This window comes from Macaca nemestrina, chromosome 9 (assembly GCF_043159975.1).
Source record: "Macaca nemestrina isolate mMacNem1 chromosome 9, mMacNem.hap1, whole genome shotgun sequence".
In the NCBI taxonomy this organism is placed as follows: Eukaryota; Metazoa; Chordata; class Mammalia; order Primates; family Cercopithecidae; genus Macaca; species Macaca nemestrina.
This window is the reverse complement of record NC_092133.1, coordinates 71,364,287-71,385,164: the sequence shown is the minus strand read 5'-3', so window position 1 is coordinate 71,385,164 and position 20,878 is coordinate 71,364,287. Positions and strand designations below refer to the sequence as shown.

Here is a 20,878-nt window from a genome sequence, read left to right as displayed (position 1 = left end):
AACCTCTGCCTCCTGGGTTCAAGGAATTTTCCTGCCTCAGCCTCCCGAGCAGCTGGGACTACAGGCGCATGCCACCACACCCAGCTAATTTTTTGTATTTTAGTAGAGACAGGGTTTCACCATGTTGCCCAGGCTGGTCATGAACTCCTGAACTCAGGCAATCCGCCCGCCTCGGCCTCCCAAAGTGCTCGGATTGCAGGTGTAAACCACTGTGCATTTTATTTTCATTGGTTAGCTGGAATATGTTTATAAAAAGATGTTTCTGGCCAGGTGCGGCGGCTCATGCCTATAATCCTACCACTTTGGGAAGCCAAGGCAAATGGATCGCTTGGGCCCAGGAGTTCAAGACCAGTCTGGACAACATAAAGAGACTACAGAAAATGAAAAAATTAGCTGGGCATGGTGGTGTTTACCTGTAGTCCCAGTTACTCAGGAGGCTGAGGTGGGAGGATCTCCTGAGTCTAGGAGGTTGAGGCTGCAGTAAGCTGAGGTCGCACCACTGCACTATAGCCTGGGTGACAGAGCAAGGCCCTGTCTCAAAAAAATTTTAAAAATTTAAAAAATAAAATGATGTTTCCCCTCCTTTACTACTTGATTACTTCACTGTACAGTTTATATAAGAAAGGCAGGATAAATGCTTTAATTATATTTTTTTGCGGTTTTCAAGATAATAAACTGGTTCTTATTATCCTCTAAATCAGTTTGTTTTTAAATATCATTATGAACTTATGAATTTAAACATCTGATAAGTTGCAATAAATTGCAATTTTTTATCTTTATTATTATATTTATTGTCTGGTCAGAGCCTCTTCAAATTGACTCCTAAGTCTTTTTGACATGACCCTAACAATTTTTGCTTCCTTGCTGTCTAGTATGACAAGCATGACTTTTGTTTTGTTTACAGAAATAACTCTTCGACTTCATTTAAAATGATGACTGTATTTGCCCCAAAAAAGGACATATGCAAATTTATTGTGGAGAGTGATGTCCACCTGTATTATATTTTCTCATGATTTCAGCAACACCTTTTCGTACCTTCTGCTGTGTAATTGTGCTACATATTTATTTCCATGTGGACAAATGGTTACGTGTGAAACTGAATTGCTTTTAATCCACTCAACCATTTTTATACACTTTAGAAACATTAATTTAAAACAATTTTGCTGAAAAAAAAGAGTTCCTCTATGATGTTAACTCAAAGCAGGACTCCATATAAATAATTACAAAACAGAGGTTTTTATATTGGTAAACATGAAAATGTAGCATGAATATTAGGGTACAAACATGCTAACCACAATCCCTCTGTGGGGAGAAAAAAAATCAGATTCCTAACTAGTATTTTCCTAAACAATTCTAAACAAGTTAAGGAAAACCTTCTGTTTTACCCAATATGAAGTTATATTTAAAAACAAACAAACACAACACCAACAACCAACCAACCAACGAACCAAAAAACTACCTTACAACCAGCTGAAGTCATAAATATGTTGTTTAGGGCCAGGCGTGGTGGCTCATGCCTGTAATCCCCAGCACTTTGGGAGGCTGAGGTGGGTGGTTCGCTTTTACTCAGCAGTTTGAGACCAGCCTGGGCAACATGACAAAACCCTGTCTCTACTAAAAAATACAAAAATTACCCGGGCATGGTGGTGCGTGCCTGTGATCCCAGCTACTCAGGAGACTAAGGCAGGAGAACTGCTTGAACCCGGGAGGCAGAGGCTGCAGTGAGCTGAGATCGTGCCACTGCACTTCTGCCTGGGCGACAGAGCAGGACTCAGTCTCAAAAAAAAAAAAAAAAAAAAAAGAAAAAGAAAACGAAATACCATCATGAGAGGGGTAAGTGCAGGCAAACTTTTATCTTAGAATATTCTATCTCAAACATAATGTCTCTATTACAAGCTGGAAAGTATGTTCAAGGGGGAATAGAGCTCCTGAAACCCAAACCAGGTATAGCACTAATTTCAGCCAAGCAGAGCAAAATCTTTCTTGATCTTGTTTTAACAATGGGTCAGGGCACAGTGGCTCACACCTGTAATTCCAGTGCCTTGGGAGGCTGAGGCAGGAGGAGAGCTTGAAGCCAGGAGTTTGAAACCAGCCCAGGCAAAAAAGCAAGAGCCTGTCTCTACCTGACCCCCGACCTCTCCCCGGGAAAACAGTCGGGAATGGTGGCATGTGCCTGTAATCCCAGCTACTTGGGAGGCTGACATGGGCGGATCACTTGAGCTCAGGAGTTCAGCGCTGCAGTGAGCTATGATCAGGCCACTGTACTCCAGCCTGGGTGACAGAGTGAGACCCAGTCTTAAAAGAGAAGAGAAGAGAAAAATGTGAAAATGTGTCTCTTCCATATATCTTAACTGGGTAAATGGAAAATAGAGTTGGAAGCATTTCTTCCTCTGCACTGCCACAGCCTCTCTCACATTTGAAACTGCAGGGCTGGGAAGAATTTTGTGTCTGATGCTCTACTACCCTATGGGCAAGGACTAAATCATTCATCCTTATATCCTCATCACCTAGACCATCCCTGGCACAGTGTATTTAAAGCATGTTTGCTGAAAGATGGGACGAAGGGATAAATAAAGTGTAAAAAACAAAGACTGAGAGGAAGTCTGAGTTTAAGCACTACTGGTCAAAAGCTAGCTGGATGTATCTGGCAGGTGTTGACACTCATACAAAGAAGTGGATGAACTAGACTCAGGCATGCACTGATTTCCCCCAACAATCCTTTATTGTGTATCCTCTATGTGCTAGCCACTGTGCTCATGGCTTGGAGTTTAGCAATGACCAAGTCCCTGCCCTCTTGACGGTCCCACTAAGGTTTCATTTTGTTCCAGTTACCGCTGAAGATTAGGGTATTCTCATCCCAATTATTTGAATGGAATTTGTCCAGTAGTGGGTTTCAAAATGACTCATTGCAAATGCCAGTCAATGTTAGAAATCCAAACAGACAAAAAATTTGTTTGGAAAAAAAAAAAAAAAACAAACAACCACCTGCATGCCAAAACTCGAAAAAATTCTGAGCTATGTAAGGCAAAACACTAGCTTTCAGAAAAAAAGAGAGAGACTGCAGACCGTATGTTTCATATTTACAATGTTTTCATTGAGGCAATGAATACAAACTATTCTATAAGAGCTATTTATTTGCTCTTATTTATGACAAGCTTAGCTTAAAAAAAGATACACAAATAAATCGTTAGCCGCACTGTCTCATGCAACTCATTTCAATGCATTCAGCAGCAGTCAACCTCTGAATAAATCACTGAGAGCTCAATTTTCAACCTTGATGTTATCTTTAGCATATTAAAACATATTGTACTTCAGACCAATGTAATAAAACAGTAATGGCAAAAGCTTTTAGTGAAACATATTATAATGAGAAAATAAGGAAAAATAGCCATTTTCCTTATTATATTACAGACTAGAATCCTATTAAAATAAATGTCATCATTATACTTGAGTACATAGGTCAAAACGTGTCTTCCAAAACGCAGCGAAAGCCCAAGGATATAGCTGCTGGTCCAGTATTTTCCAACAAGTGTCATGGGGGTGAAGGTGGGAGGCTCCTTGTCTTAGAAAAGGCTATGAAGTACTTGAGCACCATTTCAAAAGCATAACTTATTATTCCTTAATGACTGCCTTGACTGCACTCACCCAGGAGCTGCTGGGAAGGCTAAGCAGAGGAAGCTTTCTTGACAGCTTCTTATGGCTAAAGCTGGAATTTTCCTTTCAAAATAAATGCAATCAAGAAATGAATTATCTGATAAGAGAAAAAGTAAGGAAAAGATAAGTGTCTCTTCAACCAGCTATGTACAAATGTGGATTATGTCACAGCTCTGCTTTCTCCGCCAAAGGTTTAGAGCAGACAGTGACATCTTTCTGATGCAACTGAAATGATCTTAAGATAGAGGCTGCATTTCAGCAAAAGTACCAGACCTCGAAAGAAGACAGGGCATACCTGGCATCATTTGGGAGTAAGTAAACCAGTGCTGATGGTTTATGTTCTAATAAAATAAAATTCTCCCTAAGAATCACACACAAGAAGGGAAAGCACATTTTAAAAGTTCTTCCCGTCATAATTTAACATTTGTTCAACAATTAAGAACCTACTAAGTGCCACGCTCTTCTAGAAGATCAGATTGCAGCAAAAAGCAAAGTCCACACTCTCATGAAGTTTACTTTTGATAAAAGACATGGGCAATCAACAATAAATACAGTCATGCACATACACGGATGCACATACACGGATATAAATATGCATGCTATCCAAGTTCTGTCCTCTGAGAGGGCTAGAAGCAGTGACACCCAAGTAGCCATGGGCACATTTAAGTGATCAGAACTTGGTTTCCTTCTTTTTTTTTTTTAAGGCAAAGTCTTCCTCTTTCACCCAGACTAGAGTGCAGTGGCGCAATCTCAGCTGACTGCAACCTCCACCTCCCGGGTTCAAGCAATTCTCTGCCTCAGCCTCCCAAGTAGCTGGAACTACAGGCACCCGCCGCCATGCCCGGCTAATTTTTGTGTCTTTTTGTAGAGACAGGGTTTCACTATGTTGGCCAGGCTGGTCTTGAACTACTGGCCTCAAGAGATCCGCCTGCCTCGGCCTCCCAAAGTGCTGGGATTATAGGCATGAGCCACTGTGCCCGGCCCAGATCCCGGTTCCTAAATACTGTTCTCCACCATAAGGAACCAAGGCTCTTGGGAGAAATGGATGATTCCAGCGCTGGCTTAAGAAAAGGATAAGCTAAATCTGGAACATCATGCTGTGGCAGAAAGGAAGAATCCACAGGACGGAAGCATGTGGAAAAGGCACAAGAACCCACTTGAAACATTTGCTGCTAAATAAATCCAGGACAACTTGATGTTTGGGGAACATAAAAATCAATCATGGTAATGACAAGATATAACCTATAGAATAAAATTAAAACCCAAAATTATACCAAAAAAATTAAATAAATGGGGAAAAAGAAACAATTCTTCCTTATAGAATGCCAATTAGTAAGTTGTAGAAAGAATGAAATTAGAAAATTACCATTTGGTAATTATCATAGTAATAATTATTTTAGATAAGAGCCATAAGTGAAGGGAAAAGTAGGAGGTGAAAACTGGATGAGAATTGATATTTATATAATCCCAAAGTATCTTCTCACCAGACACTTACTGATTACGAAGCGAAAAATGGTAATTTCACAGTGAAGAAGCCTGGCAGGTACCACCTAAACCCAGTGATGAGACAAATGTATTATCATATGATCCTGATGAAATGCACTGGGGAGGACATACGGTCACTTCTATGGTATTCTTGCCAAAAAATGTACAGTCTAAATCTAACTGTGAAGACACATCAGATAAACCCAAATTGAAGCACATCATACAAAGTAAGTGGGTTGTATGCTTCAAAAATACCAAAATCATGGAAAACACAAAGCAAAGCAAAACAAAACAAAAAAACAGGTACTATTCCAGATTAAAGGAGGCTCCAGGGACATAACTACATACTCCACGTGATCCTGGAGGAGATTTTTTTTTTTTTTCCCTCTAGAAAGAACATCAGTATAAACTGGTAAAATTTAAAATTTGAACAATGCGCAGAGATTACTTTAATATCTTGATTTTAATAATTTGTATTATGGCTATATATGAGAGCATCGTTGTAGAAAAACACTGTAATATTTAGGGATAAAGGTGCCACACGTCTTCAACTTACTCTCAAATGATTCTGAAAAGAAAATATGAGAGAGAAAGAGAGAAACAAAGGGAAAGATTGAAAATAATAGAGCAGAAAACAGACATGATAAAATGTGAATATGTGCAACAATGTATGGGAAATTGTGGTATTATTCTTAGAGCTTTTCTCTAAGTCTGAAATTATTTCAAAATTAAAGAAAAAAATAGTGAGATGCATAAGGCACTGCTGGCAGCCCCTGCAGCAGAAGCAGTCCAGGGCTTGGGAGGGAGCACTCTGGGGCCCCAGGGCTCAGCAGTGGCTGGGAGAAGAAGAGCTCCTTGCCTTGTCAGTGTGAGGCTCTGAAGTAGGAACTGCAAATGTTTTGTGGGCAAGGGAGTTCTCTGCACGTCTGGTGGGGATGGAGGGAGAGAGAGATAGAAAGACTTTACAGACAGAGATGGGGAAGACTTTCAAATTTTCTGATTGAGAAAGGGAATCCTAGAATTCAAGAGAAAGGAATGTGTTCTCAACCAATCCATGATAGTCACTCTCTCCTCCACCCATTCCAGTTGTGGGCAAAGAGTCATAAAACCCACTAGGGAGTTTATGAGCAAATTGGGAGTTGGTGCCCTTTAGTCACTCTGGCCAAACTCTGCAAATGGCCTCCTCGGGAGCCTTGTTCTGACAAATCCCAGAGAAGCTGTTCTAGGAAGTGACAGACAAATGACTCATTCTGCAAGCAGCACATGGTCCCATGGATGACCATTCCACCTCACTCGGCTGCCCTGAAGAACAGTGTTCAAAGCACTGCATTTGCAGTTCTTTATACAGATAGTCCCTGGCTTACAATGGTTCAACTTTACTAAGGTATGAAAGCAACACCATTCAGTAAAAACCATACTTGATCATTTCCTGGGCTAGCCATATGTGGTACAACACTCTTACATGAGATACTCAACACTTTATTATGAAATTGGCTTTGTGTTGGATGATTTTGCCCAACTGTGGGGTAATGTAAATGTTCTAAGCACATTTAAAGTCCAGGCTAAGCTATGATGGTTGGTGGATTAAGTGTATTAAATGTATTTTTAATTAATGATATTTTCACTTTATGATGGGTTTATCAGCCCATAGCCCCACTGTAAGTCCAGGAGCATGTATATACACACAATGCATTACATTCCACTCACATCTGTGATCAAGTGTGCAAGTGGGCAGCTATATCTCTCTCCCTGCTTGTGTCTTGTTTCAGCTTACTAAACTGGCAATTATAAAGATCTACCTGATTTACAACCTCATTTGACTTACTGAAAATACATCCCTGACTAAAAGACCCCAGGCTCATGTACAAAACAGAAATAAAATAAAGATAACCATTAAAAGGTCCTTTAAAAAACCAGAGCAGATTTTATAAAACCTGTAACCCTAGTTAGCTTTCTATCCTGGGCTCCAAATTATGAGGTCAAAAATGATCATGAGAGGTCATGTGACTCACCCCTACCTTCAAAGGCTGTATTTCAATCATTCTGGAAAGATATTTATCTACTATTACTTTAAGTAACTTCCAAGAGAAGGTGCTATTAATTTCTTCAGCAGCCTACTCTATCTTCCTTAAAACTTTTATAGCCAAGAAATTCTTTTGGTTTTAAATTGAATTTCTATTGGGTTTACACCAGTTCACATTTTCTTTGAGTGCTATAAAATTCTTCCCCTAGTCTCCTCTTCTCTGAAGGAATAACACCAATCCCTTTTCAGCTTTATTCAGATGTTTCACCGCACTTCTTAAACCCACTCCAGCAGGGGCAATGCTAAGTGTACAGGAAAGAGAAAATCAAAAACCACGCCCTCAGCACTGCTTTGCCTGGTCACATCCTGGTAGACAGCATTCATCAAGGTTTCAATGTGTTCTGTAGTTTTAAACTACAAGGTAGATTTTAATAACAGTTTTCACTAAAATGGTTTAAAAAAAGACATAGCATTTGAAGATAATGTATTTGTTACCCAGATTGTTTTCTTATGTAGAAGGCCTTAGTGCCAGATCATGCTGTACAAATAAGATGCTACTGAATTTTGAGCTTGAACTTTTACCTAGTAAGTACCAGTTCCTTTTTAATTTTAGGTAGACAATTATTGTGGACAGCAAACATATCAATTTGGAAATTTAGTTTATATCAATACAATTTAATTTATACCATCTAATACATATTATTATATAGGAAACTGTACTACTGGATACAGAGAAGTTGGAAGTATGACACCTCCATCAATAATTATCACAAAAGGGTGAATAGAGTGTGTGATACCATATACAATATGGGACCAATAAATGTATGAGATAAAATTCCAGGAGGTGGGATCAAAAAGCAGAGATACTTGAGCTGGCTTGTAACAATGGGCAGGATTTTGAACAGACAGAGACTAGGAAAGGATTAGGTGATCACTTCAAGGAAGGGACTGCATGGACAAAAAAATGGAGGTATAGGACCATGCTCAGACTATTTGAGAAAAAGGAGATTAGTAGATGAAAAAGCCTAAAGGACAGGCTGGAACTAGATGTTGGAAGACGTTAAATATTGAGCTAAGGAGTTTGCCTTATTCTGTAGGCTGGAACTAGATGTTGGAAGACGTTAAATATTGAGCTAAGGAGTTTGCCTTATTCTGTAGGCATACAGATATGACCAAAAATTTAAGGCTTGAATGGCTGCTATGCACACCAGAAACTATATTTACGGACTACTTATGAATGGAAGACACACAAAACTAGAGAACAAGATAAATGGTTTTGCCCTCAGAAATGATTACAGCTAGGACTCTATAAAAATAAAAATGGTACACTGCATTTGGTAAGATGGCCCTCCTTGGGATTACTGGTTTCATGGATAACTAGGTCAGGAAAGTGTAGATAAGACTAGGGTAATCAATCAATAACTAAAAATATTATCTAAAAATGGAAAAATAATCAAAATTTTTCTTTTAAAAGAATCACATTCTTCAATGTCAATAAATTATATAAATCAGTCAAAACTGCTATTCAGTTATTTTACACTTTAATCAGACATTAATCTTTATAATACCTGACAATATAGATTTAGATTCACTGTATTTCTTCATGGTTTTCTGTGAGAACATTTACATTGTGGTTTTTGCATCTGATATAGCTGACGAACATTGTGCAAAGTCCTAAATTTTCCTCCTTTCAGTTAACAAGCAGATAAACTGCAATCTGGTAATCAAGAAGCACCTGGTTCCTAGTGACAGATTTATTTTTATTTATTTATTTTTTTTGAGACAGAGTCTCTCGTTCTGTTGCCCAGGCTGGAGTGCAGTGACACCATCTCAGCTCACTGCAACTTCCACCTCCTGGGTTCAAGTGATTCTCCTGCCTCAGCCTCCCCAGTAGCTGGGAGTACAGGCGTGTGCCACCACGTCCAGCTAATTTTTGTATTTATTTTTCAGTAGAGATGGGGTTTTACCATGTTGGCCAGGATAGTCTCAATCTCTTGATCTTGTGATCCACCTGCCTCGGCCTCCCAAAGTGCGGGATTACAGGCATGAGCCACCACGCCTGGCCAATGACAGATTTTTACATGACCAGAAATGACTATTATCATGGGATATCTGGTCATCATGTTATCTAGATATTTTGAATCAATTCTCCAAATGTACCCCTAACACAACATTTACACATCCAGTATCATATAAACAAGGAAAAAAACAAACTACCAATTTTTAAAAACATTATCCGTGTGCGTACTTTTATATATTATTCTGGTTTTAACAGAGAAGGCTCAGAAGATATGAGTGCATATAAGATAAATATTTCTTGGGAAACCTCTAGATACAAACACTGTATTAATTTCCGTAATAGAAAAGGGAAATTAACAAAACAAGGTAAGAGTTATTTCTACTAGCAAGGCCCAGGACAGGCTGCCTAGAAAATTATTTTTCTAAATGGAAATATACCTTTTCTGCTTTGCACTGTACAAGATTATAGGCAAAATTTTAGAGAGCTGAAAATCCTTTCAAATAATACTTCCTTTAGCTTTAATCACGAATAATTGCCTCTTTTGGTGCTAATGAGCATGAGCACCACAAAATGGAATGTAATTCTGTCGGTTCATTCAGGGTAATGGCTTTGTGCATGAGGCCCGCTGCCGAGAGATCTAGTCTCAATTTCCTAGAGTACAATCACTGAGCAGCAGCACATTTTTCACTTGAGGAAGATGTTCTAACCTATGTAAATATAAATAGAAAACTCATTATCTATTGATAAAAACAACAATGCAGGTTAAATAAAGTTTTATGTGTTACTGTTTCCTGTAACAGCCATCAGCCTCCTGGATCATGAAAGTAAATAAAGTACTTCACTTACTGAAATCAATGAGAAACCGTCCAAATCCTTGCCTTTGGTGCTGGGGCATGATCATTATGCAGGAGACATTATACTTCTGCTGGCAAAGCTTTTCCTGAGGGAAGGAGAAACAGATCAAGTATGTCAGAGCCCTGCTGAAGTGGGCAATTCCCTGCACCTGCCACTGTCCTTGTAAAACTGTCCACTAAAGAAAGCCAATGGGTTAGGTCAGGATCAAGCAGAAAAATCCTACTATATTAATCAATCAAACTATCAACTAACAACAAACCATCGACTCTGGCATGCCTCTCAACTACATCTTTATTCTTGAAAGTGAGTGCCATAAAATATGCATAAAGAATCCAAGGAAATATGAACCAAATAAAACAGAATACAGACAGTATAAAAGAAATGCTTTCCTTGCTCAAATAACTTCAGAGATAGAGAAAATAACATCCCAGGGAGTCACCCAGTGGAGTAAGTTAGGATTTAGCCAGCTATCTTGCTAAATATAATAATAATCTACAACTCTGCAACAGCAATCTGTCTTCTGCCTTTTGGCAAATGCCCCAGTGAAACTAAAACAGTGTCTGTGTGGGTAGATGTGCACAAATATATTTCTCCTATGAATAAAAAGTCAATGTAAAAAGCTAGAGAAATAATTAATCTGCATTTCAAACCAGGAAAACAAAACAAAATGAAACAAAAAGACAAGAAACCCTAAAGCCTCCAAACAAAGGTTAGACCAAAATACTACCAAACAGTTTGAAACCAGGAGGAAGATTGGATAGAACATGGTAAGAAACAGCTCTTACAGTTAAAGAAGAACTTGCAACTTTCATGGGATGTGGCATCAGGGCAGCATTTTTTTATTCAGAGTACACAGAAGTTGCCAAAACCTACACAGAGATCTGGAAAAGGCTTTTGAGGTCATGGATGCTCTGGCCAAATATAAACCACAAATAAGACTGACCACAAATGGTACCAACCACATCAAAGTTTTACTTCAGAACGCCCAGATCTTTAATGAACCAATTTGAAAGATCACAGGAGATGGTTGTGGAAAAAACCCTACAGGGCAGAATTGAATATTTCTTTGTGAAAAAGATGCATTCCCAACTTTTGCACATTTGTAGTTGTCTATGGAGCCGCTAAAAAATGAGGAGGAAGCAATGTGTGTCAGTTCTCCTAAGAAGATGAATTGTCCCTCACTGGATGTGCACATCAATGGCAAAGGTTCAAGTAATTCGTCTATTTTGCAAAGTTAGACAAATAGGTCACTCTCTCTAAAAAGAAATGTACTCTGGGTTAAGAGAATTCATCCTTGATGCCATTCCCTTCTTTGTCCAGAACCATTTCCACCTTTCAGAGTTTTTTGAGATCCAATATAGTAGTGATCTTTCTTCCCCCGCCTCACAACTTAACGCGTTACTACAGCTAAATTCTAAGCTATGAATAAAATAACTACTACTTCTTTCCTTTCTGTTTACAGCCATCTATTATGTGCTTGGAAAGTCATATGCATGTAACAATTTGCACTGAACCTTTCTAGGTCATTCCAGCCCTTCTCTGGCTCTCCTTGAACTGTCATTCTAATAACCTCTAGAATTTGGTTCAAGAATAGCCCCAAAGGGCCAGAGTCCTCTAGATTCCAACTGACACATGAGAATATGGTTTAGTTTCATCTAGTCTTTTTTTTTTTTTTGAGATGGAGTTTTGCTCTGTCGCCAGGCTGGAGTGCAGTGGGGTAATCTCAGCTCACTGCAACCTCTGCCTCCTGGGTTCAAGGGATTCTCCTGTCTCAGCCTCCAGAGTAGCAGGGATTACATGCATGCACCACCACACCCAGCTAATTTTTGTATTTTTAGTAGAGACAGGGTTTCACCATGTTGACCAGGATGGTCTTGATCTCTTGACCTCGTGATCCACCCACCTTGGCCTCCCAAAGTGCCAGGATTACAGGCGTGAGCCAACACACCCGGCCTCATCTAGTCTTTTAACATGGTTATTTTTTAGATTAATTTTTGTTTCACTATACTGCCAAGGCATATTAGTATTCCAAAATAGTAGGAAATAACAGCAGCTGCTGCCGTGCTATAGAAGAAACTGACAAAATGAGAAAAGTTGAGCTAGTTCTGAGTAAAATGTTAGGTACCCTGGGAGGAAGAGAGGCAGAAATTCAAACTTCAAGAATCACCACCAACCCTACACATGGCTGCTACTCAGCGGCCAACACAAGACTCAGGAGCGGTATGGTCAGTGCAGCACGAGGAAGGTGGGCACGGTTAAGCCTATGTTTAAATCCACAGACATTGAAAGAAACACCATTTTCTAACAGGAAGGATGCAACCACTATTCTTTTTAAGTCTCTGGAGAAAAATGATCTCGACAAACCTACATAAAAGGTAAGGTGTTTTATTTATTAATCATATAAATAGATTTCCTATTTATTGTTTTATTCAGTGTTAATTCTCTATCATCTTTTGAATTTGTAATGTGCAAATTAACTTTCTTCTTTTTCATTTCAAAGCTTTACCAAATATGTGGATTAAAACACTGAGACAGTTTTCCATGAATGCTGTTATTTATTTTTGTTTATGATCTTTGGGTTGACTCTTGAATTTAGGATAGCTATAGTTTGCAAGTACCTTCACATATATTCTATCTTTTGAAACTCCATTAAAATGGCACTTCTATGAAGCATCCCATTTACATTGTTCAAGAGCAGATTCATTAAAATTCAAGTATCACCTAATATAAAAAATGTATCATAAAATAAATAAAAGATAGAGTTTGGATCTTCTACCTAAAAGTCTCATAATTATTGTCTCTATGTACCATCCTGGTAAATTTAACTATTTCCTAGGTGCCTCAGAAAAGTTAAGGTCATTACCTGGTAAACATCTCCAAACTCAGTTATCCTTTATTAAAGGAGCTATTGTTTCTTAGAAGCCTTTGAGCAGAATGTGAGTGAACTGCTCTGAACCACTGAAAAGGACAAGCTACATCCCCTCAATATGTCGATGTTTCCCCCACTCTAATAGCTGGAGATACTCAGGCTTTTTTTTTTTTTTTTAAAGACGGAGTCTCACTCGCGATCTCAGCTCACTGCAACCTCCGCCTCCCAGGTTCAAGCGATTCTCCTGCCTCAGCCTCCCAAGCAGCTGGGACTACAGGCGTGTGCCACCAGGCTCAGCTAATTTTTTTGCATTTTTAGTAATTTTTTGCATTCACCATGTTGGCCAGGATGGTCTCTATCTCTTGACCTCATGATCCACCCGCCCTGGCCTCCCAAAGTGCTGGGATTACAGGCATGAGCCACTGTGCCCAGCTGATACTTAGGCTTTCTAAAGGTGAGATTGCTTTAGAACTTAAAACCATAGCACAGAGAATAAGAGACGAAAGTGTAAAACCAGTCGTTTTATCAGCTTGACTGTCCAAATGCCAGCGTCCTAACTCACTGAGATACTGTTGACCACAGAGGGAAGGCAACAAGGAGAAAGGAGAATTCTCTCTTAAATGCTACATTAAACTGAAACCTTCATGTTGACACCACTTAAAGGGAAAACGGAAATAAGCTTACACTGAGAATATCAAAGATGCTAAGTGGTCCACAAGGCAGCAATTAGAATGTCATCAGGATGGCACACAGTGCTGAGGTCCTTCACACACTTACTAGGCACCATGTTTTTTGTTTCCATCTTTTAAAATGAGCTCTGAACAAGAACCTGAGCTTTTCAAAAACACATGTCACTTATTCAAATTACAGTAATGAAAAAGCCCTGTTCAAAGAATTGGGCTCTACCAAAAACATTTTGAAAAGAAAATGAAGGTCATGCTGGCTCTTGTTTTACCTTAGAGAAGTATCCAACCAGATGACAGCCCTTTTCATCATTTTTTGTAAGGACATAAAAAAGGAATGGCTCGACATCATAATACAACGTTTTGTGGTCCAGGAAGAGCTTGGCTAACAAGCAAAGGTTTTGGCAATAAATTTTGCTCATATTCCCATCAACCTAGCAGAAAGAAACAGACAACATTATTTAACATAAAAATACCACGCCATATAAAATTGTTTCTTCTATATGGTATTTCAGAAAGTACATCATTTTATTTCCAAATCTTAAACTGAGAGATTAAAACACTCTATTAAGCAAGTACAGCTTTAACCAGAAAACAGCTGTCACTGGCAAATCAGAATTCCACATTTTCTCTTAAATTAGGGTATATTTGAAGTAGTTAAATTTCTCTTTTAGCTACCAAAGAAGGGCCAAACCACTAGTAAAGGAGTAATTTTTACTTGTAGTTTATTCTGAGCTAAAAATGATGAGGCATGTCCTCTCTCTTTATTTGAACCAAATAAATCTGTATTAAGGAAATATAAACAGATCAAAATACTTCTCAAGTAAGTTAAACTTTGTTGTTTCAAAAGGGTTTCACATAAAACTAAAATTAATGAACTGTATTATTCTGATTCCTCAGAAGTGTGGATTAGCAAAGAGGTTTCCATTTTGGTTTTATCCCAAGCATCACCTTAAATATAATTGGAAAAGATAAAATATCTATGTTGGGAATACTTACAGAGAAAGTGATATGAATTTCAACCTACAATAAGCACCATGATTACAGTCTACTTCTCTTGAAAATAAAAGAATCAAGCTGTGATACTGATGGCTACAGACAGGAGGCTAGGCACAGATGCCAATTTCTTTGATCAAATGTAGTTACTTGTTGAAAATAGAAAACACAGCAGATTCAAGAAGAATTTCCCTAGCACTTTTCTTAAGGGAAATGGGTATTTGCTAACCAGAGCTCTTAAACAATGAACTTGACCATTCTCAGGTCTCCTGTGGACCATACGGGTTCTCATCTTGCACAAATTATTTTTAGATTTCATATAACTATTTCCCTTAGATGAAACCTAGGTCCCATACATAGCAACACAATCAAATACGGGCAACGGGCACAGAGGATACAATTCTCCCTTTAATTAAAGGAAGTTTTCATATATTTGAGAGTAAGGCCCTTTTGGAAATGGTAGTATATTACAAAAAGGTAAGATGCAGATATACATAACTGTGAACCAGAAAAATAGAGAGATGACAGTGCTGAAGAAAATTCTGATCAGTTGTGAAAGGTGTAAGAGGAATAAAGAAAGGGAAGAAGGCAGGAAAATCGTAATCTATGATTATTCCTCCTTTATTTTATAAGTTTTGTAGGAAACTGCTAGGAGAAAAGTTGCCCAAATGTTACACTCTATTAACTCAGGTTCCAGAATAGGGACCTCAGTACTTATCAAATCCAACTCCTTATTCGTACAAGCGAATTTTAGAGACATGCTTCTGATGTTTCCCCTCTCATCTCTGGATGGTCCAAAAGCACCTGCCCTGAAAGAACAGCCCATTCTTACCAGCCTAACAAGACTGATCCCCTTGCCCCTGAGAAGACGTTCCATGGATTTATGACAGCTTCAACCCCAATGCTGACTCATGCCGATTTATTAAATAATTACTTAAGGCCAACAATGTGTTTTGAGCTTTGAGAAACAATGTTTTGGTTGGAAGAACAGATCTAAGGCATCAAGGAAGGATCCAATAGGAAAGCTGAACTTGTGACATTAGCTAAGCTTCAACTATGAGCAGCTGTGTCACCTCAGCCGGCTGGGGCTGGCGCGATAGCATAGCAACAGGAAGCTCAGGCAACATGTCTTCAGCCTTCCCTCTAGCCCACTGGTTCTTACTGGGGGTGATTCTGCCCCCCTGGGGGATATCTGGCTACGTCTGGAGACATTTTTGGTTGGTACAACTGGTGCTACTGGCATCCAATTAGTAGAGGCCAGAGATGCTGCTAAACATCCTATGCTGTATAGCATAGCCCCTACAACAAAGAAGTAACCAGCTTGAAATGTCAATAGTGACCAGATTGAGAAACTCTATGCCTAACTTTTAGTAAGAACTAATATATCACCTAACCTTCCCAGCAACAATACCTTCTTCCTCCAAGCTTGCCAAAAGAGCCTGACAGAAAAGAGAAGGCTTTAAAAAAATCATAAGACACAACTGGAGTTTCCTGTGTTCTCTGATCAGTCTTGGGGAAAACCTAGTGGGCCCAAACCTGTCTGAGAAGGAGCCTGGTCCATGTGAGAAACCTACAACCTTCCCTTTATTTAATATGATGGCAAGACACTACAGGCCAGAAATAAAGAGAACTGTAAGGCAGAACAATAAGTGTCAGCCTGAACAGTTCAGAAAAAGAGAATCCAGAAGTGAAACTATATTTCACAGAAAGAAGACATCACGTTTGCTGTATAAGGTAGGCGTGTCCCCAGCACCCAGGAATGAGCATCAATGCATACCATGATGGGTCACAAAAGAAAAAAATGCAGCAGGCAACAGAAGTGTGCAAGTGGAGGGAAGAGCATAAAGGAGAGACGTGAAAAGTCCTGCAGACAGACAACAACCTGGGAGAAAGGCATGGTCCCTGCAAGGTAAAACTGACTCAGCTTAACTGAATCCCTGAAACTGACAATAGATACATAATTAAACAATGCAACTATATAGAGGCAAAGGCCTGCTACTAAATCAATTCTGGAGATACAAAATGTCTTCAAGAAACCCACAATGACAGACATATGGCCACAAGGGGTTCCTGTGAACAGCAGAGTTCTTCAGGGGTGGCCATCTACCCAGATGGGAGGGAGTCCCAACATCTGCTAGGGTCTCACCAAAAGGATTATCCATCCTGCCAAGAAGTGGATGGAAACACAGGTGGTTGTGTATTGAGGAGATATGTACAGCTGCTCAATTCCCTGGAAGAGTGAGCACCTGCCAGACATTGGCTAGAGCTGCTGAACAAAGCTCATTTCTCCTGCCAAAGAAAGTGGAATTTACAAAGAGCTGAGGAGATCATAAATTCATTGGTGAATATATCTAGTGTAGACAGGGATTTTGGGGAAGACAAAAATGTTAATGTGATGAAGTAGGGATTCTTCATCAATCTAAATGGTTGCTTAATATGGTTAGATAAACATTCCAAAACACGGAGATGTTTTAAAGGGCAGTCTGAATTTCAGTGCCAAAATTAAATATACTTTGCACCTTCTAAACACAAATCAGCACATAGTCAACAATTAGGAGTACTAGATTTCAAAAAGCTGAATTTTTTATTTACACGTGCTTACCTCAAATACTGAAAGGTCTTTCCTCCGGTAAATTTCATTTGCTGGAGGATGAAACCATCCGCACTTCTTGGAGTGTCTTAGCAAAATATTTTTACTTTTCATATATTTAAGACAGAATTCACACAGGTAAAGCTTTGGTAATCTGTTGAAGTTTAAAAATCACAGAATCTATCAGATAGATTATACTGTTGCGGGGGAAGATTAAATATTGCTCAATTTTCTCTACCTCATAAAAAGGTTGTATAATAACATTGGAGGCTGGGTGCAGTGGTTCACGCCTGTAATCCCAGCACTTTGGGAGGCCGAGGCGGGCAGTTCACCTGAGATCAGGAGTTTGAGACCAGCCTGGCCAACATGGTGAAACCTCGTCTCTACTAAAAACACAAAAATTAGCTGGGCGTGGTGGCACATGCCTGTGGTCCCAGCTATTCGGGAGGCTGAGGCAGGAGAACTGCTTGAGGCGGAGGGTGCAGTGAATCGAGATCGCACCACTGCACTCCAGCCTGGGCAACAGAGTGAGACACCATCTCAAAAATAAATAAATTAATTAATTAAAAAAAAAAAAGAAAGCCAATAGTAAAGAGAGAATATAAAAACAACCTTACATTATTTTTCAATATAATCCATAATACGTGCTCCCTTTACTTTGTGAACAAATCATTTGTTTGCTTAAAAATATCCTATGTAAAGAAAGGTTTACAGATGTGGAACCACCACCCTAAAAATCAACTTAATAAGGATACCATCCTGTCAAGGGGCCAAGCATATTTTTCAAAATTCACACTTACTATCTTATTTCCAATTATAGATGGTCAGCGGTATAGCTATAATATTTTACTCAGAAGTGAATTTATTAAACAATCTGCATACATATGAGGCCGAAAAGTCCTTGAACTTAGTTGTTACCATTTCCACTTCTGGAAGAGGTAACTTTAAAGTTATTATTATAGATTTATACATGGTCTAATGCAGTAAATGGCAGGGCTAAAAATCAAAAGATCTAATTTGTTTTCTACCAATTCCCCCATTACTTTGAGTAAAAGACAAATTTTACCTCTCTTCCCTGCTGACTTTTTCTCCACCTTAAAAATTAGAATACTTTTTATTTCCATATTTTAATGAACACGGCTGATATTTATAAGAAAACGTTTAGAAGCACTTGCAAGGTAAAAAGTTTAAGAATGGGGTAAAAGGTTTTCAAGAGACAGGCAGACACAGATGAGACTACTTTCAAACCTTGCACTTATGTACAAATTTTATTCAAAGTTTTCAGAGCACATGGCTTATGATTACCTAGGCAAATGAAAGCTCATAGTCATTTTAAAAAATTGTTCAAGAACACACAACCAAATGGTATAAGCTAGGAGGAGAAACCAAAATTCTTGACTTTTACTTTGTCATTTAACTTTTAGAAAACACTTCACATTTTCTCCACTTACGTGATTGGCCAGATGCTCATATGCTAATGAAAAAAATAAGATCTATTCTATAAGAAAGCCAAATTTATAATTACTGAAAACTTTGCAGACTAAAAAATTTTTGAAGATACTAGTAAAGTGTGCCCTGATGTACTTCATGGAAGCAATCTATTCTCAATGTACCTATTTTGGGATATATTCGTTCACAGCTAATTTGAGTTCAAGACAAATGAAAACTCAGATACCATTTTTTCTCCTTTTTACTTTTTATTTTTTGAGATGGGATCTCACTCTGTCACCCGAGCTGGAGTGCAGTGGTGTGATCTCGGCTCACTGCAACCTCCACCTCCTGGGTTCAAGTGATTCTCCTGCCTCAGCTTCCCAAGTAGCTGGGATTACAGGCGTGCCCTATCACGCCTGGCTAATTTTTGTATTTTTAGTAGAGACGGGGTTTTGCCACGTTGGCTAGGCTGGTTTCGCACGCCTAACCTCAGGTTATCCACCTGCCTTGGCCTCCCAAAGTGATGGGATTACAGGAGTGAGCCACTGGGCCTGGCCTTCTCTTCAAAGTCACAAATGGTTCTAAAAGTAAAGATTTGGGGAACGGTCTCTTAAGACTACCCATTCCCATCTACTTTCTCCCATTTTTCCTTCTTTTGCTAAATTTCTATTAAAAACTTGAAAATAAAATGCCAGAAATCAGAGATAAAATGAACAGGCCTAATTAAAAAATATAAAAGGCAACCAGAGAAGAAAGTCTACCAAATAATTCACCATGGCAAATTTCTTTTTTTTATTGGGTTTCATACAAAACCAACATTTCCCCAATTAACCAAGGAAAGAAAGCACAGTCTAGAAGCTAAATGGCAAAATTTATAATGCCCGTGTAACTAAGGAGCATAAGGAATTTACTGAGAACAAGGAATACTATTAAAAGGTGCTGGCAAAAGCAATAGTTTGGGAAGCACTTAGCACTGACTATCAAAATTTATTTCCTAAAATCATCCTTAATTCCTACTTTAGAATCAAGAATTTTCCTTTCTCACATATGTGACATTCAAGTTATACACCTGCCAGACTTATTCCATTACCTTGCATATTCCTGTGGGTAAGGCGAGGAGTACCAGGTTTGGATTTCGTATTTACCAAATTCAATCACAGAAGGGTACCGGCCACAGTCTTCCACCCCACTCTCACACTCTATTTTCTGTTAAATAGAAAGAAAAGGAAAATAATAATATATATACTTCACTTACATTTTGGTTCTTTCACCAGTGACTATCAAAACTTATCAGAACGCTAATCTTAATTGTGAATTTGCATGGTCTTAAAATACTATAGACCCTTATGAAATGGGTTGGTGCAAAAGTAATTGCTGTTTTTATAATTACCTTCAATGGCAAAAACCACAATTACTTTTGCACCAACCTAACATTACCTCTGTGTAAGATTCACAGCAAACGAATACCCTAAGAAACAATATAGCAAAGGAAGTAAGTATGGTATAAATACATACAAATGTCGATAGAACTGGATTTAACAATCTGTTGTAACAGATTAGAAATTAGGTGATTATAAATGATGTGGCTATTACACAGGCTTATTTACTACATATGTTTACAGTTTCCTATTCCTCCATGAGGTAGTATTTATCACAACTGTAATTAAATAATCAATTGTGAAATCTGCAGCTTAGCATTTGTCTCTTCTTATTTCCCTTATTTCCATGTAGAAAGCCATATGAGGTTAAGAACTCTGCCTGCCAGATTCACTGTGGTATCCCTGGTGTCCAGTACAGTGCCTGACACAGAACAAGAATATTTCTTGAATAAAAAAAGCCAGTTTTACCATGTTGGAATGAAAAAGTTTTAGAATTAGCAGTATCTTTCAGATAATGGCCTACTGTTCACGTTTATATATGAATGTCAGAAGAAGGCCAAAAAAAAGATAATATTTAAGGACTTCGAATCTTTTTTTAAAAGAGGTGGCATCTTGCTGTGTTGCCCAGGCTGGAGTAAAGTGGCTATTCAAGGGCATAATCCCACTACTGATCAACATAGGAGTTTCGACCTGCTCCACTTCCAATCTGGGCTGGTTCAAGGACTCCCAATCTTAATAATGGGGGGAAATTTGACATTTATCTTAGCCAAAGGAAAGCTGATACAAGGCATCCTGATAGGGGCAGAATGAGGCTTGGAAATATCCAATAGCTCTAAAGGTAGAAACTGTCAGGAGTATTTAGCCCAACTGGCTGCTACTAAAAATAAAGCGTT

At 38.7% G+C, this 20,878-nt stretch overlaps 1 protein-coding gene across 14 annotated transcripts in view; it reads right to left on the bottom strand.

The window, feature by feature from the left end:
* LOC105465996 (lysine acetyltransferase 6B) overlaps positions 1 to 20,878 on the bottom strand; it is a 205,506-nt gene that overhangs the window by 25,936 nt on the left and 158,692 nt on the right. For all 14 annotated transcript variants that reach the window (XM_011714716.3, XM_071069762.1, XM_011714712.3 and 11 more), the window contains 4 exons: positions 19,697 to 19,812; positions 17,188 to 17,329; positions 13,862 to 14,023; positions 10,029 to 10,122 (listed from right to left, as the gene is read on the bottom strand). In XM_011714716.3, coding sequence (XP_011713018.2) covers positions 10,029 to 10,122; positions 13,862 to 14,023; positions 17,188 to 17,329; positions 19,697 to 19,812 — 514 coding nt within the window. The remainder of the gene's footprint in view (positions 1 to 10,028; positions 10,123 to 13,861; positions 14,024 to 17,187; positions 17,330 to 19,696; positions 19,813 to 20,878) is intronic.